Source organism: Mirounga leonina, unplaced genomic scaffold (assembly GCF_011800145.1).
Source record: "Mirounga leonina isolate KUSES-001 unplaced genomic scaffold, KU_Mleo_1.0 Mir_171, whole genome shotgun sequence".
NCBI lineage: Eukaryota > Metazoa > Chordata > Mammalia > Carnivora > Phocidae > Mirounga > Mirounga leonina.
Window position 1 is genome coordinate 9,776,069 of NW_023270436.1, and position 24,104 is coordinate 9,800,172.

A 24,104-nucleotide genomic window follows, 5' to 3' on the forward strand; every position below is an offset into this window, starting at 1 on the left:
CCCTTCAGAAGCAGAAGTTTTTGAAGGAAGAAAGCTCTACTTCTCTAGTTTATGATACCAAATTGCTTCTGTCATACAACTGGATTTTTCTTTGCCTTCTCAGAAGACCAGAACTTCATTTCCCCTTCAGAGTAAAGAAACTGGGCTATAGTATGAAAAAGCACATAAAGCATTTTCTGATTAATTGCATCTTTTACATATCTAAAAATGTATCTAATATTAACATTAGTTTGAAGGTTTATTTTTAGACAAACTGGATTGTGTGTGAATTTATTTTAGAAACTAAGAAGGAAATAACTATCATTATAGTCCTATGAGGACAGGAAGTTAGAGGTTTCTCAGAAAAGGTTTCATGTCTATTTTATTAACATTTCAAATCCTAGACAGACAAAAACTAGCTGTAATCACTCAGATATAAAGGCAAGTTGGAGAAGTTGGCTTTAAAAGTCATTAAAACAGGGGCACCTGGGTGGCTCAGTTGGTTAGGCGACTGTCTTCAGCTCAGGTCATGATCCTGGAGTCCTGGGATCGAGTCCCACACTGGGCTCCCTGCTCAGCGGGGAGTCTGCTTCTCCCTCTGACCCTCCTCCTTCACATGCTCTCTCTCCCAAATAAATAAATAAAATCTTTAAAAAAAAATAAAAAATAAAAGTCATTAAAACATTAGCATCACCTTGCCTCCTTCATGGCTAGTAAACACATTTCTAAGGCATAAAGAAGAAAGTAGGGATGGAGAGGGACAGCAAGGAGGGAGGTGCATGATCCAACCCAGTACAGAGCTGAACTTCATACAGGACATCTCTACTAAAATACACAGAGCCCCCCAGGGATTTGGCCATAACACAGCCATGTTACAAGAATTTTCTCTGCTCTATTCAGACACTTGAAACACAGGAAGCAAAGGAGAACATTTTTGTTTCAACTCTGAATCTGAGTTTTAAACACACAGAGAATAATTCTAATTGATCCTCAAAAACTCGACAGTAGAAACATGCAAGGCTCATGATAAGACCTTATGTGCAGGGAAGAAAACTTCAGAATTCCTACCAGAACTCAGTTGTCAAAAGGCTGGAAGCATCACTGTTTTCACGTTAGCAAACACCCGTAACAAGGACACTTCAAGTCCTTGCCTTAGCCCAGACCAAAACAGAATGACAACTCTATGGGAATAAGCAGAAGGATTTCATAAGAACTAACAACACAACTGGAGAGCCCCCTGACTAGTAGCCACCATTACCAGGTTAAAACTATGCTGACCTCTCTAGCAATGCTATCTTGACAGCTCTGCAGTTCCAAGGAGGAGCCCATGGCTTCATTTCAGTCAAGGGGCAACTTAAGAACAAGTGAGGGATTCTTACTAGGTACGTTTCTAAGTTAATGGATATTTCATCAAACCTGTACTATTTCCCTAAATTCTAAATATGCTACCTGAGAGAAGAGGCTCTCAAATTATTAACCACCCACACACTATGTAGTTTTCATCATCTCTCTCACAGAAAAACATGCCATTAAAAGAGTGCCAGTTTCTTATTTGTCTTTCATACTTTCCAAAATGTGGCTCTTCCTTGGGTTTCAACAATGACTGCTGAACAGAGATAAACGGAGTTATTTTAAGAAACTACAACTAGATCCTTTCATGCGTCAAAGCAAAATCCCAAAATAAATTCTAAACTTTGAAAAGTTGGCTAAAAGAATCTTCATTTCCTGTCCCCCTAGGATCCACCTGCTTGCTAATGTGATTACAGAAATATAACTTTTAAAATGCGAAGGGTAATTTTAATCTCATCAGCCAGCATTTGCCAAAATGTAATATGCACTCAACAGGATTAAAAATAGTGGTTCTTTTTCTTAAAGTTCTTCAGCCTGGCTCCTAAGAGACAGAAAGAGGGGAAAGCCTGGCTATGTAAACCAAATGCTCCTATTAAAACCAGGGAGCAACACTTTGAATCACTTATTATTTTGAGTCATCACTACAAAACTACTTGCTCTCCACCATGCTATATGCTGGTTACGTCAAATCCTGGTTCAGTTTCAAACTTCTTAGATATTAAGAATTTAAGCTTTGGGGCGCCTGGCTGGCTCGCGCTAAAGCATGCAACTCTTGACCTCCAAGTCGTGAGTTCCAGCCCCACATTGGGTGTAAGAGTTTTAAAAAAAATTATAAAGAATTTGAGCCTTGTAGAAATAAAAACGAGGCTGAAAACAAAGGAATCCTGCCCTACAGAGCAAATATTTATTCTGTATCTAAATAAGCAGATTAGGGATGTACCAAATGGGATTTAAAAAAAATAAAATGTGCCATTCCTTTTCATTATGAGGATAAAGATTTATCCCCTTATGTGTATGGTATCACACAGAGGTGTATGGTATCACCAAACAAAAACAATTCATTCAGATTTCTCTTTCAAATAATTTTCTAAATTCACCAAATTGAAATCTAGTAAGTCAAAAGGACCTCATTTCTAAGGATTCTTGGATTGTAAACAGAATTTTTATATTTTTAAAGATTTTATTTATTTATTTGACAGAGAGGGACACAACGAGAGAGGGAACACAAGCAGGGGAAGCGAGAGAGGGAGAAGCAGGCTTCCTGCAGAGCAGGAAGCCTGATGTGGGGCTTGATCCCAGGACCCTGGGATCATGACCTGAGCCGAAGGCAGACGCTTAACGACTGAGCCACCCAGGCGCCCCTTAAACAGAATTTTTAAAGGGACACCATTTCAGGACAGTCACTTGGCTCAGTCAATGACCTTTATCCTTAAACAGGGAGTGGCAATTTCATGATCTTGAGTAGTATGAAAAATATGTCCCTTAAACCTGTAAACACCACAGTCAGCTAATGGCTTTTGACAGTCTATATTTATTGTATCAAATATAAGCTCAACTACATTTGATTTGATTAAAAAATCAGGACAAGCTACTCTAATTCCAAAGAAGAGCCAAGGATTACTGAAAATGAAAGGGCCACTGTATGTGGCTCTAAAACTGTATTAAAATGGGAATGCCAAGTAACATTACAACCATGTACTTTCCAAATGCTACATGACATGAGAAAACTGACAAAACCTGAGTGCTTTTCAACACATCTTTCCCTTTTCTTATCCAAGAAGATAAAATATAAACACTGATATAATATATTCAAATATTTATGGATATGGCTAGCTACCAAAGAGTTTATGTTCCTCCAACTTTGCACAGCTGAGGGTATCACTAGCACATTAAATGTTACAAAGTAACTTCAAGAATCAGTGCAAATATGTGTTACATTTCTACTGCGTGTAAATCTCTCTTCAAAACACAGGCTAAGTTTAAAAAGGAAAAAAAAAAAACTGAGTTGCTTATATTTTAAAACCAGCACTACCAGTTTTAATCACCTCATTTCTATAAAACAGTATGTCATCTACCTGCCACTCAGACATCTAGCATCCTTACCCAAGAAAATGCAAATTTTTACGACACGAGGAAGCTATTGGTTTTGAGAGCTTTCTCTGTGCCAAACACTGCGTTAGCTATTCCATACCAGTGCTTCTCAAACTGTCTGTGGCAAAGAACTGGGTTTGGGGTTTTTTTTTCCTAACCCACTGCAGAACAAAACTTTTGTAAAATACAATAAAAAAAAGTTACTACAAAAATAATGTGGGGAAAAAAGACACAAACTACAAATCCCAAGTCTTACTATGTTCAACAAATGTAAAATTAGTCTGGCAAACTGTTATGAAGTTTCTAAATGCTTCACTCTCAATTTCTGTACTTACCTTGTCATTACGGGTTCATGGTATGCAGACCACACTTTGAATAGCACTGCTCTATATGCAAACTATTTATTTTCCAAAGTACTTTTAAGAGCCTCCAACTCTTACTGTTGACCGCAATAGGCTAAAAGGAACACAGTGCCCTCTGAAAAAAAGCTGGATTAAGTGATCTTAAGATCCTTTCAGCCCCACCAACTGTATGACTCTGAATGCTGAATATGTGATGTGACTGGTAAGTAGAATCCTCATTGCCTAATGACAGCCATTTTTGTCACACACACGGAGTGACTGAAAGAGGAAAGGCGATAAAAAGACAGGAGAATAAGCTCAGAGGAAAGGAATGAGAATTTAACTGGGACGCAAACTCCCAAAGCGGGGAGATGTGGGTGAGCAAGAGGGAAGAAACGCCGACTGCAAGAGCATTCACTTGGGAGCATTCAGGGTGGGAGTTCTCCTACCAGTTTCCGAAAATCAAACATAGTGATCATTAAATCTAAGTCATGAAAAAAAGGTTTAAATATCTTAAAACCAAGAAATGGAAGTTCTGGCAGGTGGCAGAGTTGGGCTAAAAGTTTCGAGATGTGTCAATGCTAAAGCCTAGAGGGTTAACCTCTAGGCTCATTCACACATCCCCTGAAGACTCCTGCATTTTACAGTTCCAGTTTCTCTGTCACTGACTCAGTATACTATCCTTCTGTAAATCCCAAAGGGTACCATATTCTGTATGGCCCCACATGTTAACACGCATTCTAAAAACAACAGGCAAAAGAAAGAGCCATGTAATATAGCACTTTATACACTTTAAAAGCCAATCCTGTGCAAAATATGTATTTATCGTTTAAGTGCCTGTTTAACTCCAGAACCAGGAAGGGTGACATTTCCGCACCAAACTGAACAACTCAGAGAAAGATAAATCTGTAGGGTCAGAATTTGGGAGCACTCTTCTAGTTAACACTGTATGTCCTCCCAATTATGTGGAATTACCACATAGCCTTGCAACCAGAGAACCTTTGAACTAAAAGTCCTCGGTCCCCTTTGACATGGTACTTGAAGTATCTATCTGTACTCTCTGGAACTATGCTAAGTATGTAACTACGCATCTAAAAGGATTCATTATTTTAGTAATTTCAAAGCTCTCCCACTGGTCTGCTAACAGAGTTAAAGCTGCCCTTGGCGATATGGCTGTTTTTGTTTTCTAATATGGCAAGTTTCTGATTATTTCATACTTTAAAAGTTTCAAAAATACCATCTCTATCACCTATGTGGACTGTTGCCTTATGGAAGCTCATTTTGTCCAGAGAGACAAGCAAAGGCCCTGAGGAAGGGAAACTTTGGGACCTGCCAGCCTAATCTATGATGAACACCAGAAGGCCAAAGTGGCTGCAGTAGAGGGAAGGGAAGAAGGGGACATGGCAGAAGCCTACGTCAGAGAGGGATCTGCTGTGCATCGGCTTGTATGTGCATCATCTACGTCTGGGGGACACGGACCAGCTAGTAACACTGGCTGCAGCTTGGGAGACAGGGCTAGGAAGAAGACCTTTCCCTGAATTTCCTTTTGTACCTTTGAAATCTTGAACCATATGTTGCTTTCCTAAAAATTTTTTTTTTAAGATTTTATTTATTTATTTATTTGAGAGAGAGAGAGAGAGAGAGAAACAGCATGAGAGGGGATAGGGTCAGAGGGAGAAACAGGCTCCCCGCTGAGCCAGGAGCCCGACGTGGGACTCGATCCCAGGACTCCGGGATCATGACCTGAGCTGAAGGCAGTCGCTTAACCAACTGAGCCACCCAGGCGCCCGCTTTCCTAAAATTTTTAATTAAATAAAGCACCTCTTGAAGGAAGGACTACACATATAACTTATGTATTCTATTACATGACAGGAAATAAGAACTTTATGCATATAAAAATGATCAAACAATGCTATCATTGTATACAGTTAGAGCATAGTTCTGAAGGCTCACATTCTGACTTAGCATAATCTTAGATGGTTATGTATGTGTGTTGTAGCCTACTGAGAAGAGTCTCACTATAAAAAACTATTTCTCTACTTTTTAAAGCTTTTCAACAGAATTGACTAAATATTCAACTAAATATCCAAATAGAGGATTGGGTAAATAAATCATTGAACATCCATATAATGAAATACCACGCAGACTTTAATATCTATGCAGGTATTAAAAACTATGTTCTCAACAATACTGAAAATGGAGAAATGTCCTCCAAATAGCATCAATGTTAAGTGAAAAGGGCAAGACACAAAATGTATATACAATGATCTTAATTGCCTAGAATATGCCTGTGTGTAAGTGTACATGCATACAAAAATGTCTGGAGGGCAATACATGAAAATATGAACTATACTTATCTCTAGGTGGTAGTAATATAAGTGATTTTATTTTCTTCTTTGCATTTTATTACATCTTGCAAATTTTCTAAAAATCTTTTTTTTTTTTTTTAAGATTTTATTTATTTGAGAGAGAGCAGGAGCAGGGTGGGGGGCAGAGCTAGAAGAAGCAGCAGACTCCCCGCTGAGCAGGGAGCCTAATGTGAGACTCAATCCCAGGACCCTGGGATCATGACCTGAGCTAAAGGCAGACACTTAACTGACTGAGCCACCCAGGCATCCCAAAGATTTTATGTAATTTCAACACCCAATATGGGGCTCAAACTCACAACCCCAAGATCAAGAGTCGTATGCTCTACTGAGTGACGCAGCCAGGCGCCCCAAGATTTTCTAAAATTCTAACATTTTAATTTAAAAAAATTTTTTTAAAGATTTTATTTATTTATTCATGAGAGAGAGAGAGAGGGGCAGGCTCCCCACTGAGCGGGGAGCCCAATGCGGGCTCGATCCCAGCACCCTGGGATCATGACCTGAGCCGAAGGCAGCCGCTTAACCATCTGAGCCACCCAGGTGCCCTAATTTAAAAATTTTAAAGTACTTTATAATGTTTTAAATAAATTATGCTAACAGCCTTAACATGCTAATCAGTAACTGATTATGCTAAATTCTATAAAATAACTTTGTGACAGTTTCAGTCCGCAAGGCACTGCCATTCCATAAAAGCTGATGAATGGACACATTTCACTGAAATCCCTGGAAAAAAAAAAACCTCTACATAGAAATGTTCAAAAGAAATACAATAAATACCAAGTTCAGTACATGTGGCTGGCTCAGTCAGTAGGACATGCAACTCTTGATCGTGGGGTTGTGAGTTCGAGCTCCACGTTGGATACAGAGATTACTTAAAAATAACATCTTAAAAAAATAGTGCTCAAGTTCACTACCTAACCATAGAACAACCAAGTTAAACAAAAATTCAGTCGAATAAGGATTTTTAGAATAATGATCAAAGCAAGGTATTTTCGATTAACTCCATCTAATCTAGCTGTTTTCACAAAGCTCTCAGGAATTCATTATTCTCTATGCAAAATTTCTTAGGCTCTATACAAAATCAAGGTTTTTTTGTTTTTGTTTTTTTTAAGATTTTATGTATTTATTTGTCAGAAAGAAAGAAAGAGCACAAGCAGGGGGAGCGGCAGGCAGAGGGAAAAGCAGTTTCCCCACTGAGCAAGGAGCCCGACACGGGACTCAATCCCAGGACCCCAAGATCATGACCCAAGCCAAAGGCAGACGTTTAACTGACTGAGCCACCCAGGCGTTCCCAAAATCAAGGGTCTTAATGCCATATTGCTTATCCACATTCCAGCATTAACAACATTTATGACAACTGTTGTGATGTGTTCTCTCTTATCTAAAGTGTAAAGCAGGGGCGCCTGGGTGGCTCAGTCGGTTGAGCGGCTGCCTTCGGCTCAGGTCATGATCCCAGGGTCCTGGGATCGAGCCCCACATCGGGCTCCCTGCTCGGAGGAGAGCCTGCTTCTCCCTCTCCCTCTGTCTGCCACCTGCCTACTTACGCTATCTCTGTTAAATAAATAAATAAATAAATAAATAAATAAATAAATAAATAAAATCTTTAAAATAAATAAAGTGTAAAGCATAACTGCAATTAAAATTCCTAAAGTCTCACCTACAGTACTTTAGTTCATCAAAAATAACTACCTATTCTTATCTTATTCTCCATGAACCTATGTCCTCATGATATTATTTATTAAATCCCACCCTTTCAAATTTGTTCTAAATGCTCTTTTTAGCATTCAGTTCAATCCACATCTAATGTTTGAGCTATGTTAGTAGGTACACCATAATGTACACTAAGAAGTGGTTAACCTCCAAGAGATTATAATGTAGTAAGGGAGATCAAGCATGCAAATAAATAACTTTATAAGGCAGTGTAAGAAATAGAGAGGGTGGGTGCTTGGGTGGCTCAGTTGGTTGGGCGTCTGCCTTTGGCTCAGGTCATGATCTCAGGGTCCTGGGATGGAGTCCCACATCGGGATCCCTGCTCATCAGGGAGTCTGCTTCTCTCTCTCTCTCAAATAAATAAATTAAATTAAATTAAATTAAAAAAAAGAAATAGAGAGGGTGACAATTTCTAACCGTATGCATCATGAAAATTTCATGGAGGAGTGCCATTTGATCTGCATCTTGAAGGATAAAGACTAGGGTTCCAAAAGTGGAGTCTGGACTCCCCAGAGCAATGAAACCCTATGAGCCAAGACTGTAGGAAAGAATGTAGAAAGTGAGTTTGTGAAATATATTGTCCCTGGGGGGATAGAGAGTAATGAGCTAAAAGGCAGGAAAGGCAGAATGGAACCAAATCATAGCAACCTTGAATTATTATTTTAGTTCATAGGAAATGGGAAACCACTGAAGGTTTAGGCAAGGAGGTAACGTAACTGTTAGCTTTAGGAAGATTACTCTGGCAGCCATGTGTAGGCCTGGCTGTGTAGCTCTTATTTAAAATAGTAGCCATTGGGGCGCCTGGGTGGCTCAGTTGGTTAAGCGACTGCCTTCGGCTCAGGTCATGATCCTGGAGTCCCTGGATCGAGTCCCGCATCGGGCTCCCTGCTCGGCAGGGAGTCTGCTTCTCCCTCTGACCCTCCCAACCCTCCCCCCTCTCATGTGCTCTCTCTCTCAGTCTCTCTCTCTCAAATAAATAAATAAAATCTTTAAAAATAAATAAATAAAATAAAATAAAATAGTAGCCATTGGGGCGGCCTGGGTGGCTCAGTCGTTAAGCGTCTGCCTTCAGCTCAGGTCATGATCCCAGGGTCCTGGGATCGAGCCCCGCATCGGGCTCCCTGCTCCGCGGGAAGCCTGCTTCTCCCTCTCCCACTCCCCCTGCTTGTGTTCCCTCTCTCGCTGTGTCTCTCTCTGTCAAATAAATAAATAAAATCTTTAAATAAATAAATAAATAAATAGCAGATGTACAGTGGAAAATCACTCAGAACTAGAGTCCTAACCCTAGCACTAACTAATTACATGACCTTGGACAAATCATTGGCTTCTCTAAACTTTTTTCCTGAAATAATATCTCCTCTACTGCTTCATAGAACCACTGAATGGATGAAATGAAAATAGTGTAAATGAAAACCCCCAGAAGATTTGCAGGTCTTGTGGTCTCTGTCACAACCATTCAACTCTGCATTGCAGCATGAAGGCAAACAATACGTAAATTAATGAACTGGTTTTGTCTCAATAAAACTTTATTTATAAAAACAGACTGCTAGATATGACCCTGAGGGCCACAGTTTGCTGACCTCTGTATAAAGAAGTGCTGTCCAATAGAAATATGTTAGACATATATGGAATTTAATATTTTTCAGGAGCTACAATTAAAAAGGTAATTGGTAATAAAAAGGTGCGGGGGCGCACCTGGATGGCTCAGTCGGTTAAGTGTTCGACTCTTGATTTTGGCCCAGGTCATGACAATCTCAGGGTCATGAGATGGAGCCCTGGGTCGGGCTTTATGCTGGGCATGGAGCCTGCTTAAGATTCTCTCTCCCCCTCTGCCCCTCCCCCCACACCAGCTCCCTCTCTCTCTCAGATAGATAGATAATAAAAAATAAAAAGGTAAAAAAGGGGTGCCCGGCTGGCTCAGTCGGTAGAGCATGCAACCCTTGATCTTGAGGATATAAGTTCAAGTCCCACATTGGGTGTAGAGATTACTTAAAAATAAAATCTTTAAAAAAAAAGTAAGAAGAAAGAGATGAAATTAATTTTAATATATTTTAATTTAAATAATATATTTTACTTAATGCATTATCCAAAATATTTTCATTTCCATATTTAATCAATATAAAATATTGAGATCTTTTACATTCTTTTTTTACATGAAGTCTTCAGAATCTGATGTGTATTTTACACTTTTAGCACATTTCAATCCCAAGTAGCCACATTTCAAGTGAGCACAATGGCCACATGTGAGTAGTTGCTACCAATTGGAGAACACAGTTCTGGAGGCTATTTAAGTAAAACTTCTGAACTTTGACAATACAAACACAAAATAACAATTTGAACAATAAAAGAAACTAGAAGTATATAATTGTACTCTATAGAAAGATGAAAGCAAAATGAATCTAGGATTTTAAAAATGTTTCCCCTGGAATACCAACTATTACTGGTTGTGGCCACCTATTTAAAATGGCTCTTTAGGGGTGCCTGGGTGGCTCAGTCGTTAAGCGTCTGCCTTCGGCTCAGGTCATGATCCCAGGGACCTGGGATTGAGCCCCGCATAGGGCTCCTTGCTCGGCGGGAAGCCTGCTTCTCTCTCTCCCACTTACCCTGCTTGTGTTCTCTCTCTCGCTGTCTCTCTCTATCAAATAAATAAATAAAATCTTTAAAATAAAATAAAATAAAATGGCTCTTTATTAGCAATGGAAGATCCTGATACAAAGTATATTAATGAATTTTTATTCACATAGCTTCAGTTGGCAAACATTCTCCCCAGACATGGGAAAAATCCAAATTATCTGGTGGGGGAAAAAAACTGTTCTATTTCAAAAGAATTTCCTGTCATTTTTTAGTGGATATTTTATTGTCTTAAAAAACAGCTTCCCTGGGGCACCTGGGTGGGTCAGTCATTAAGCGTCTGCCTTCGGCTCGGGTCATGGACCCGAGATCCTGGGATCAAGTCCCACAATGGGCTCTTTGCTCAGTGGGAAGGCTGCTTCTCCCTCTCCCACTGGCCCCCCTGCTTGTGTTCCTTCTCTTACTGTGTCTCTATCAAATAAATAAATAAATAAATCTTTAAAAAAAAATGTGGTCACTTTTATTTCAGAAAATTGCAAACTATGCTGGTCTTCAGCAAACTTGAACTAAAATAGGAGAGATGCTGGGAGAAAGAAAGGCTATCTCAGGGGCCCTTCATTTGCTTTTGATGAAGCCTGTCGACTCTTCTCAGATAACATTTGTAAATGTGTAAAATAAAATACCTGGGATTATAAACTCCAATTACAGTACACTGAAATACAGTTACCAAAATGCTCTACTTGTGCTATCAATAGAGGAGCTTCATTCTCACTATATTGAATAACAAGATCCATTATTTACCATAATTTCTAAGTGATGGTGAGCATAAACAATACTTCAAGATATGTCCAACATCTACAATATGACATGAAAATATCTATGATTTCAGGGGCGCCTGGGTGGCTCAGTAATTGGGCGTCTGCCTTCGGTTCAGGTCATGGTCCCAGGGTCCTAGGATCAAGCCCCGCATCACATCTGGCTCCCTGCTCCGCGGGAAGCCTGCTTCTCCCTCTCCCATTCCCCTTGCTTGTGTTCCTGCTCTTGTTATCTCTCTCTCTGTCAAATAAATAAATAAAATCTTTAAAAAAAAAAAAAGAAAGAAAGAAAATTTCTATGATTTCAACTGGTTGTACAAAGTCACAGGTTCTGCCAGTACTACTAGGATTCTACTATATTCATAATTGAAGGAAATGCTGAATTTCATCTAAGGTATGAGTAAATGAAGATAAAATTTTCCCCACTCTAGCTCACAGATCCCCTGAATTCTATAGATGGTGTCTGGATTCTATTTTCAGGTTCAGAACCCCTAAAGGAAAGGAAACTCCTTTATTATAAGCTCAAAACATGCTTCCTCCAAAGTTCCACATGTATATTTTTACCTTTCCACCCATATTGCTCCTTTCTAGATTAAATAAACCAGTAGTTGTCATTCAGCTACACCACGACTAGATGATCAGAAAGGAATCAGAATCAAGAAATAAAGAAGGTCATTCTTCTATTATGTACTACTGTTTTGATGAAAATATGTTGACACAGATTGTCCTTTAACATTCTTAATTATTTTATTTCAACAGTAAGAAAAGCAAACATATGAACAGAGATAGGAGATCCAGATTTTCTAGGCTGCCCTGTAGTTATATCTATTATATTAATCTTTGTTCGTTTGTAATCAGTAATGCAAACTATAAAGCACAAGGCAAATACAGTAAACACAGAAAAGATTCATTACAAATACAAGCTGAACGTTAATATTTTGTTGGTATAAAACCACTACTTGAATGATGCTTCTGTAGTTATTAGAATTACTAAACCTATGATTTGCATAAAATGGTTTGCAAATTACGCATCTCCTTATCGTTAATCTAAAGTTGCTACAAACTGTGCTATGACCTAGTAATTCAGCCAACTGCAGGTTTCAGTAGAAACACGAGGGATTCAAGTGTGTCCACCCCAAGTGTCCCATCATGGAACGTTAATTATTCTACAATTCTACTTAATAGCACTTTATAAACTCAAAGCTCCTCAGAAATATTCAACATTATCAGGAGAGGAATCATACAGCAAGATAAAAATCCCCTTAAGTTATAAACTGTCAGTAGTAATGGATCGCAGAAACACACACTTTAATAACCACTACAAATATAAAATTTACAAAATTTTATTAAACAAATAACGTTAAACATTAAAAATGTTTTGGCCTCTGGGGCGCCTGGGTGGCTCAGTCGTTAAGTGTCTGCCTTCGGTTCAGGTCATGATCCCAGGGTCCTGGGATCGAGCCCCGCATTGCATGAGCCCCGCATCGCATCGGGCTCCCTGCTCGGCGGGAAGCCTGCTTCTCCCTCTCCTACTCCCCCTGCTTGTGTTCCCTCTCTCACTGTGTCTCTCTCTGTCAAATAAATAAATAAAATCTTTGAAAAAAAAATGTTTTGGCCTCCTCTAAACTGAAATTATCTTTAAAATAGCAGATGTGGAGGTGCCTGGGTGGCTCACTCGGTTGAGCATCTGACTCTTGATTTCGGCTTAGGTCATGATCTCAGAGTCCTGGGATCAAGCCCCAGGTCAGGCTCCCCACTCAGCGGGAAATCTGCTTATCTTCGCCTTCCTCTCGTCCTCCCCTCCTCACTCCCTCCTCCCCCGCTTGCACTGTCTCTAAAATAAATAAATAAATCTTTTTAAAAAATAAAATAAAATAGCAGATGTGGGGTGCCTAGCTGGCTCACTCAGTCAGTAAGTAGAGCATGCAACTCTTGATCTTAGGGTTATTTAAAAAAATAGCAGATGTGAGGAAAAAACAGTAAGATACAACAAGACAATTATAATACATCCATAAATTACTACGCAGCCATTAAAAATTATGTTTTCAGGGGCGCCTGGCTGGCTCAGTTGATAGAGCATATGACTCTTTTTTTTTTTTTTTAAGATTTTATTTATTTATTTGATAGAGAAAGAGCACAGGCAGGGGGAGTGGGAAAGGGAGAAGCAGGCTCCCTGTTGAGCAGGGAGCCCGATGTGGGGCTCGATCCCAGGGCCCTAGGATCATGAGTCGAAAGCTCAACTGACTGAGCCTCCAGGCACCCTGAGCATGTGACTCTTAATCACAGGGTTGTGAGTTCAAGCCCCATGCTGGGTGTAGAGATTACTTAAAAAAATAAAATGAATAAAATAAATTATGTTTTTAAATCTAATTTGACAAAATTGCTCCAAATAAGTGATTAAAGGATAAAATCTGTATATAGCATATAATCTCAATTTTGTTTATATATAAAAATATGAACTGAAGGAAACAGTAAAAAACTAATTAATTAATATAACTATTTCTGGATGGTACAATCAAAGAATATTTTTTCTCTTACACAATAGGTGTTTTCTCTATTTTCTACAACAGCTGTGTATTACTTCTTTATAAGCAAAAAAGTTCTGCATAACATAAAAATACAATCAACTTAATGTCATTTTTCATGGAGGTTAAAAAGAAATGTAGAATTACCCTTTATACTGGCATATAAGAGAGAAAATTTTAAGACAGTCTGTGTCTAAACAGTCTGCCTAACAACTACCATGCACTCTGAACACACTTCAGGGGCCAGTGTGTCTCTTCCCAGAGTGGGCAGCTCCCTGGCACAGCTCGAGTCTGGCAGCATCCCCAGACCATCAGAATAAGAAGCTGCTCTCTCCTGCCTAAATATGGACATGGTCTGTATTAACTGGATTACAGACCAAAATGAGTATATGTCAGGAGCAAAGAAGATCAAGCTGCAAGAAAGGTCCTCTGAAGTGAAGTGATAAGAGCTAGGCAGCACTAACAGAACACTCTGGCTTCTTTCAGCTGACCGTGGTCCAGCCTGTATTTCCAGGTACCCAACTACATCTAGTGGCTTCCTCTTTTGGAGTGAAAGCCATTGCCTTAAGCAAATGATAAAATTAAGCAAATCCATGAGTTCTAAAATAATCTCTATGAGGGTGTAAGGAAAAGAGGTCCTACCAAACACTGTTACTTGGGAGTATAAACTAATATGGTTACTTTAGAGAGCAATTTGGCAATATCTATTAAAATTTAAAATGGTCACCTATGACCCAGCAATTCTGCCTCTCGGGAACTGCTCTAGAGAAATATTCCAACATGTGCACAAGGCATGCAAGGGTATGCACTGAAGGACCGGTTTTAATAGTGAAAAACTGAAGGGGGGCCTGGGTGGCTCGGTCTGTTGAGTGTCTGACTCTTGGTTTTGGCTCAGGTCATGATCTCAGGATCACAGAATCCAGGCCCCCATCAGGTTCTGCACCTAGCGCAGGGTCTACTTGTCCCTCTCCCTCTGCTCCTCCCCGCCCACTCTATCTTTCTCTCTCAAATAAATAAATAAATAAAATCTTTTTCAAAAATAGTGAAAAACTGAAAACAACCAAAATACCCATTGTGGCAGCCTGAATAATGCACCCCCCAACCAGATATTTAAGTCCTAATCCCAGGACCTGTAAATGTGACCTTGGATGGCAAAAAGGACTTTGCAGAAGTGATTAAATTAAGGATCTTGACATGGGGAGATGAGCCTGGATTATCCGGGGGGGGGGTGGGGGAGGCGGAGGGAGACAGGGTACTCACAAGGGTCCTTACAAAAGGGATGCTGGAGGAGCCAGTCAGAGGAGAAGACATGTGATGACAGATCTGAGACCAAAGCCATACACTCTGAAGATGGAGGAAGGAGCACTAGAAGCTGTGAACAAGGCCAGGGAATAGATTCTTCCCTAGAACCTGCAGAAGGAACCAGACCTGCCAGCAGCCGACTTTAGCCCAGTGAGACTGACTCATTTTAGACTTCCAGTTTCCACAAACATAAGAGTAAATATAGGAATAAATTTGTGTCATTTTAAGCCATTAAGTGTGTGATGATTTGTTAGCATAGCAACAGGAAACTAAGACACCCATCACTCAGGGAATGGCTAAATAAGCTAGTATTTCTGGAGTCCCATGCAGGACTTAAAAAAAATATGGTAGATCTGTATATGGAGACACAGGAAGATCAAAACATATAATTGACTTTAAAAAGTTATGAAAATATATGTCTAGCATCACATCTTTCCTAAGAGACAGAAAAAAAAAAAAAGCATATATGCACACAAATACACATAAAAGTACACATTCAAAAATGACCTTGGGGCACCTGGCAGGCTCAGTTGGTAGAGCATGCAACTCTTGATCCTGGGGTTATGGGTTCAAGCCCCACCTCGGGTATAGAGATTGCTTAAAAATAAAATCTTTTTTTAAAAAATGATCTTAAAGAATACATTAAAAATTTGAGCACTGATTTAACAGTGGTGAGAAGTGGATGGAGACCAGGATTAGGGACGGTGTGCAAAAGGCATTTCAGTTTCATCTGTTTTTCCACTTTTTATAAAGATATATTCATGTATTTGTTTTAAAACTTTTTAATGGATAAAAATTAAAATTAAAAAATATTTTATTTTAATTTTTAAAAGACTTTACTTATTTATTTGACAGAGAGAGACAGCGAGAGAGGGAACACAAGCAAGGGGAGTGGGAGAGGGAGAAGCAGGCTTCCCGCCGAGGATGTGGGGCTTGATCCTAGGACCCTAGGATCATGACCTGAGCTGAAGGCAGACGCTTAATAACTGAGCCACCCAGGTGCCCCTAAAAAATATTTTAATGGATACATAAATTGTGTTTAAAAATGCAGGATCAAAGTAATAGTTATACAATATCTGCAGTCTTCTATCCTTTTGAAGTAACCATGCATTTGTCCCATAGTTGATCACCTGCTGTTATTTACATTTGTCTACAACTATTGACTAAACATCTTACAAAGCACACTATGCTCCTTGTGTTCATCCCACAAGCACCATTGTAAAACAAGATGGAAAGAGGGGGAGGGAGGACAGAGCATGGGGCCCTTTCAGGACTTGACAAGCCTTTCATAATTATCACCACAGGTACCTTATTACTTAGGAAAGAACAGGTGCATGACAATCCACCCAGTAGCCTGGGCCAACAGGTGGTATTTTGTGACAGTCAATATGGAAGCCAAGAAGACAGATAATAATCAAAACTGATTTATTTAGCAAAACCTTAGACACAATTGGAGGAAAACTGAAATGAAGACTATTATCTCATCTGCCTAGCCATACTGCAAACAAATTGGGAAGGAAGAAAATTCCAGAAGGATCACACACACACACACACACCCTACTATCTCCACTATCCACTACAAGAGAAAAAAAAATTCTGTCGATGGCACAGTTTTGCTTTCATATACAATGGGCAGCTGACTGAATATGCTAAAAACAACTTTCCAGCAACATAGCACCTTATAAAGACAGTCCATACACACTGTAAGTACATAATCACATCCCTCCTTATTTAATCCTTACATTAACCCTATTATTACTCCCCTATTACAGATGATGAAGCGTCTAACATAATTTTCGAGCCTGGACCCTGGGCTAGAGTTGGACAGATCTATTTCACTCTCAGCTTTGCTACTAATTGTATGATCTTTGTCAAGGTACTTCACTTCTGTGCCACAGTCTCCTTATTTGTAAAGTAAGGATAACCATAGTAACAACCTTATAAGGTTTTTGTGAGGGTTGAATGAGATAATGCATGTGAAGTGCTTAGCACAGAGCCTGGCACACAACGTGCTGACGCTGTAGTCATGGCGGTAAGTAGAGGTGGGGACAATGATGACAAAGAAGTTGCAGTGGAAGAAGAAACCAGGGATTACTAAAGGTATGGAACTTGCCCAAAGTCACACAGCTAGTACAAGGCAGAGCTAGAATTTCAGTCCCAATCTGATTCTTTAAACCTGACTTTGACCTCTAGGCAAATACTGCCTCCCACAGTCATAAGGTACTTCATTCTAACTTTATAGCTAGCCAGCCAAACCTGAGAGCTGGTTGAGCCATTTGTCCAAGCTCACAGAATCCTGCACGAAGATTCAGCGACTCTTCTTCCAGTGCTCATTAATTACAATGTAATTAACTTTACTCGCAAGCAAAAGTAGTTTTATTCATTTATTCATTACCTCTTCCAAATTTAGAATTTGGAATTCTTTTTTTTTTTTAAAGATTTTTATTTATTTATTTGACAGAGAGAGACACAGCGAGAGAGCGAACACAAGCAGGCAGAGTGGGGAGGGGAGAAGCAGGCTTCCCGTGGAGCAGGGAGCCCGATGTGGGGCTCGATGTGGGGCTCAATGTGGGGCTCGATCCCAGGACCCTGGGATGAGACCCGAGCCGAAGGCAGACACTTAACAACTGAGCCACCCAGGCGCCCCAGAATTTGGAATTCTATAAAAGTATATAAACCGCTTCCTAAGGAATCTGACCAAAGGATAAACTGGCTGGTGGTATCCTCCTAGGAGAATAGATTAACATTTATAAATCTAAATTATCATCTCAAAGGTTTCATCTGAATGTGTCCTAAGTATTCAAAACCTTAACTTATTCCAGTTGATCAACTCCTTCCCTTACATAGCAAAACAACAAATAATAAACAACAACAAAAAAACCATCCTGAGCCTTTTTTCATTTCATAAACAGTATCAGTAAAGCATTCTGGGCTTGCAAGGGGTTTGTTCATTTGTTTTAATGAGATAGAACAGGGATACAATAAACTGCACATATTTAAAATGTACAATTTGATGAGGTTTGACATACGTATATATACAACTATGAAACCATCACCACAGTCAAAACAGGGAACATAAGCCATCACCCAAAAAGTTTCCTCAAGTACTTTTCCCATCCCTTCCAGTCAACCTTCATCCCCAGGCAACCACTGATCTGCTTCCTGTCACTATCAATTAGTTTGCATTTTCTGGAATTTCATATAAGTGAAATCTTACAATATGTATTCCTGTTTGTCTAGTTTCTTCCACTCAGCATAAATCATACTTGTTTATCCATTCACCTGTTGATGGACCTTTAGATTGTTTCCAGTTTTTGGCAAGCACAAATAAAGCTGTCATGAACATTCATGTTCAAGTCTTTTTGTTGTTGTTGTTTTCATGTTCAAGTCTTTTGCATTGGTGTGAGCGTGTGGGGATGGGGTGGGTTCTTATAAAAAAAAACACAATGGAAAATAAGAAACATTAACTGAAATGTCTTAGTTCAAAATTAATCTAAACTGTAGGAAACAAAATATCTTGGCCAATTTGGGCAAGTCAATTAGCTTCTCTGTCAACATCCATATGTGCAAGGCCTGTCCCCACTAGAGTTTGTAAAAAAAAAATGAGATAGGAAGCAGAAACCTTTTAGAACTTCCACAAATAAGCTATTTTTTCTTGTAAATTCCCTTAAAAAAAAAAAAGACTAATGTTCTATGAAATGTAATGTAAAATGCAATATTTGAGTTGTCATTTTTAAGTTTTTTTAAATTTCTCTTAAATTTATATTTATTTCACACTTAAAAAATAATTTCCTACATACTTTCACTTTCTGCCAACAACATGAAATTAAAATAAATACAGGTAGCTATTTTACGCTCTTTTTTTTTTTTAAGACTTTATTTATTTATTTCACAGAGAGAACACAAGCAGGGGGAGTGGGAGAGGGAGAAGCAGGCTTCCCGCCGAGCAGAGAGCCCGATGCGGGGCTCGATCCCAGGACCCTGGGATCATGACCTGAGCTGAAGGCAGACGCTTAACAACTGAGCCACCCAGGCGCCCCCAGGTAGCTATTTTAAACACCAAGAAAAAACCTCATTCTGCATTTCTAATGCATTCAAAGTCCTTATCTACCAGCTTTACTTGATGGACATCCCCTACACCCCATCATCTATCATCGTCCTCTTTCCCTTGGCTTACTGGGCTCAGAGCTCCAAACTAAGGATGCTAAGGATGCTTCCCTCTGAGGGACTTGGCTCTTGCTGTCCTCTGTCTAGGATGTACTTTCCCCAGCAGCCATATGGTACCCTCTCACCTCCTTCAGGCTCTGCTCAAGTGCCATTCTGTGCTCTCCTTTCCTGCCCATCCTACATAAAAGGGAACTCTTCCCCACCATCACACCCCATTCCTCCTACCCAGCTATACTTGCCTCCCCAGCACTTATCATTTGAGGTATTACATATACATATATACCTAATACGTATTTGATTATTTGTTATTGTCTATATCCTTCCACTAAAATAAATTTTTTTTTTAAGACAAAGATTTTATTGTATCCTCTGCTGCGTCCTCAATGCCCAGGACAGTGGGGCCTGCCCGCTTCTGAATTCCACAAATACTTGTTGAAGAAATTTGATTACACACTATTTATTGATTTAAAAAATAAATAAATTCTTGGGGCGCCTGGGTGGCTCAGTTGGTAAGCGTCTGCCTTCGGCTCAGGTCATGATCCCAGAGTCCTGGGATCAAGCCCTGCACCAGGCTCCCTGCTCTGCTGGAAGCCTGCTTCTCCCTCTCCCACTCCCCCTGCTTGTGTTCCCTCTCTCGCTGTCTCTCTCTCTCTGTCAAATAAATAAAATCTTTAAATAAATAAATAAATAAATAAATAAATTCTGAAGGGCTTGGCTGCTCAGTCAGAGGAGCATGTGATTCTTGACCTCAGGGTCATGAGTTCAAACCCAACCTTGGGTGTAGAGATTACTAAAATAAATAAATAAATAAACTTTAAAAAAACACTTCTGTTTAAAATTCACTAGGAAGAAAATTTTTAATTCAAATGCTGTGCTAGTGCTTAAATTAAAATGCTAAGTCAATGTTGATCCACTTCGTAGGATGGGTTCTTTTTTCAAATTGACATTTAACTTTGAGCAGCACTTACAAAGTGAAAAGAACACTGGAATTCAAAGGCAGGAAAGCCAGGATCTAGTCGTCTGTCCTGCCATAACTAGCTTCACTACCGAGTCATAACCTCTCCTGATCTCAGACAACTTCTCTCTCAAATGAGGAAAGTGATTATCTCCAAGGCCCCTTCTTGCTCTAAAATTCTGAGACTCTACTGCAGTTAGTGCACACTTAGGCATTAAGGTTGTCAATCATAAATTAGTCAGCTTAATCCAAATTTGTCCTAATCCAAAACTGTCAACTAAAGGATTCTATCTAACTAGAAAACACTATGAAAAAATGGCCATTGGTTAGCCAGATGTCCACTGGAAGGAGAGGCTTAGAAGAATGTACCTCATAGGGGTGGCAGCATTTCAACAGTTATTTATTTATTTATTTTAAAGATTTTATTTATTTATTTGAGAGAGAGGGAGAGAGAGAGAGAGAGAGAGAACATGAGCAGGGGGAGTGGGAGAGGGAGAAGCAGACTCCCAGCTGAGCAGGGAGCCCGATGCGGGGCTCCATCCTGGGACGCCAGGATCATGACCTGAGCCGAAGGCAGACGCTTAACGACTGAGCCACCCAGGCACCCCTCAAAAGTTAGTTTTTTAAAAAAGCTGATGACTGGGTGTTATTCAAAAACAATGAATCATGGATCACCACATCAAAAACTAATGATGTACTGTATGGTGACTAATATAACATAATAAAATTTTTAAAAATCAAAGAAAAATGCAGATATAATGAAAAAGCAAAAATAAATAAATAAACACAAATAAATAAATTAAAAAGCTGATGAACCTCTAATCTTCCTCAAACATGAAAAAGAATACTAGAAAGGACATAAAAATACCTGTTTATTACCCTATCTTTAGTCAGTTATGAAATTTTAGATAATTACAAATATGAGTATCATACATGCAAGGAGGATATTATGATCAGAAGGAGACGTGTTAGGGACCAATAGACTTGGGTTAATGTCCAGGCTCTCTGTGTGTGATCTTGAGCAAGTCACATACTTAACTCTGCATTTTGCTTGCCTCATCTGCACAATGGGTGCAATATTTATAGTTGTTACAATAGGTAACAGTAGTTAGCTACTCGGATCCTTTTAGGAACTTAGTAAGATGATGTCTGACACACAGGATATACTTAATCAATATTATTATTAAATAACTAAATGTGAATACACCCTTGCAAACACAAATCTAACAGCCACAAAACATTCTTAGCTATCCATTTCTACTGATACAATATAGCCTATATAACATATGGAAAAAAATGAAAAAAGTTCTTCACCACTGACAGTCATATTTATTACCCATACACATACTGGTTTCTGAAAGGTCAGAACATACATTTTCTTCAAGAGTTTTTAAAAATCTACCAAGCCAGGGAGGTTTTCTTTAAGATCATTCTTCTGTGGAAAGAGCTGACAAATACTCAATACATTTATGCAGTAAACATCTTAGGAAAGCCAACCTAAGAGCTCAGGTATTTTTAACTACTCCTACCTTTTTAATCCTAAAAGTAAATATATTACATACATACAAAATTTTAGGATCTGTGAACTTAGTCTCTAAGAAACAAAGAGCATCCACTTCCCACATTTCACATTCAACAAAGTCAATTAAATAAAAAGATTCCACCATCATAGCATAATACCCTTTGAGCTTTCAAGCTGGTAAGACACTCAGACACTTGCTTTTTCTAGAATAGGCCCAAATGAGACACAAGAAAACCATAATCCTATGTTAGGAATCCCCTATCAACTGGCATCTTCCCTTTTCGGTGGCCAGACTGTAAAATAAGTCAATTAAGAGTTCACAATGGGAATGCTGCAACCTCAACCTCAAATCCAGACACAAAACACAGTGGAACGCATTCACATCTCAAGCACACCCAAACATCTTGGCCAACGCGATCTGATCACTACCGTTTCCAGAAACACACAGTGATGGGTTTTAATACATTTCTATAAACGTTCCTTGTTTTGAAAGCCCAAGTGCATGCAAAACCGCAAAACACGAAAGATTCTTCGCATTCCGTTTTTAGCCAGAAGACAGGCCATCCTCTCTGCGCCCTACCCCAGAGAGTCCTCCTTGCGACAGCAAGAATTTCATGACACCCCGTGCTACATACACATCAAAATATCACCCCACGAAGTGGAGGGGGTGCAGCGTCAGCATCGGCTGGCCTCGATGAAATGATACCGCCAGCATTCCCACCTCTGGGCAAACACGAAACCAAGTGAAGTCGGTGGAAAGTTCTCATCAACCCAGCATATTTGGTTTCCTTCTGCCCCCAAACCCAGCAGCAACACAAAAACGGAGATTTCCTTTTGCACCTGCCACAGTTCCTGAGCTTCTGCTTCTCGGAGACCCCCGAGCTCACGAAAAAGGCCTTGAGGCCTAAAGCGCCCGTGACCCTTTGCGGAGAGCGCACGGAGGGCCCCTGTAGCATCACCCTCGCTGTCCACACTGCCCGCTTCCCTGACAAAGGCCCGTGTCAATCCGAGGCACGACACAGAGAAGTTGCTGGATTGCCCATCACGGATCGACAGCTGCCAATACCCTCCCCCGGGGGAAAGAAAAATCAACATAGAACTGGGAGTAAGAAAGGGGGAGGTATACAGCGTTAATATTAAAATGCCCCCAAAGCTAAGCAACCTGGGTGTGCCCTGGAAGTGAGTCCAGGAGGTCCATGGGAGACGGGAGACAGAGCCTGGGAGGCGACGGTGGCTCTTCCAGGGCGTGAAGGCCGTGCCGGGTGATAGTCTAATAAAATGCCGGGTGTCAGAACGCTCGGAAGGAAACCACAAATGCAATACCCGGCGGGCTTGAGGCCCCGAGGAGACAGGGAGGCGGGCGGGCTGCGGACCTGCAGCCGAGGCCCCCCACCTGTCCTCCCCGCGCCCACACACCTGCCGGGGCAGTCTTCGGGGGGGTCCCGGGGCGGGGGTGAGGCAGAAATGGGATGGCCCGACCCCGGGGATGCGGGGCGGGTGGGCTAATCTGCTGGCAGACGCCGGGGAGCAGCCTCGCTCACCTCCAAGTCGGTGTCGGCGGCCTCCGGGGCCCCGAGGATCTCGCTGGGCAGCTCGGCCAGGTCGGTGACCCGGATCAGCCCGTCGTGCAGGAAGATGGTCTCCTCCTTCACTGAGAGCCACTGCGCCGAGTCCGCGGCCGCCGCCGCCGCAGCTGCCGCGGCCGCAGACGAGCCCATGGCCCCGGCTGAGGGGTTGACGGTGAGGAGCAGCCGCCCGGCCCGGGGGAGACGCGAGCAGGAGACGCCGCGATCACCAGTCCATAGCAGCAGCCGCCGCGCCCGCCTGCAGCGCCCCGCTCGCAGCCTCGCCTGTGCAGCTCCGCCCTAGGCGGTCCGAGCCGCCATCCCCCCACCCCCGGCCCCTGAGACCCCGGCCCCGCCACCACCGCCGCCGCCGAGGAGCAGGACCCGCCTCTGCCGCTCAGCAGCCAACTGTCAGTGAGACGCCATGTTGGGGGCGGGGCTCCCGGCATGCCCCGCGGAGCGGACAATACAGGCTCCGCCCAGCCACTTGGCCCCGCCCACCCAGGGCGGCCCGGGGCTAATCGGTCTGCTGGACCTCTGCCCTGCCTTTCACTCGGTCTTGTCCTCAGACTGACCTTTCCTGCTCCTACCCCTAGACGTTCGGGGGCGCCCTGGGTCTGCAGTCCACCGGGAGAAGAAGACTCCGCCTCCCCTCCTCTACCTACTCAGGTATGCACCCCTTGCAGGGGGGCAGAACCCCCACCCTAGGCAGAACATGGAGGTTCACTCCCTGCTTTCGTATTTAAATGAGATATATGCAAAAATCTGGCACAGTGCACACTTGTTCATAAGCACTGGGTAGCGCCTCACAGTAGGTGTTTCATATTTACCAAAATGTCTAGTAC

The 24,104-nt window shown here is 41.1% G+C and overlaps 1 protein-coding gene across 4 annotated transcripts in view; it reads right to left on the minus strand.

Moving 5' to 3' along the window:
- The window catches only part of HECTD4 (HECT domain E3 ubiquitin protein ligase 4), a 180,547-nt gene extending 156,908 nt beyond the window's left edge, over positions 1-23,639 (minus strand). For all 4 annotated transcript variants that reach the window (XM_035017036.1, XM_035017035.1, XM_035017038.1 and 1 more), the window contains exon 1: positions 23,236-23,639. In XM_035017036.1, coding sequence (XP_034872927.1) covers positions 23,236-23,412 — 177 coding nt within the window. In that variant the 5' untranslated portion in view covers positions 23,413-23,639. The remainder of the gene's footprint in view (positions 1-23,235) is intronic.
- Positions 23,640-24,104: the final 465 nt, after the last annotated feature.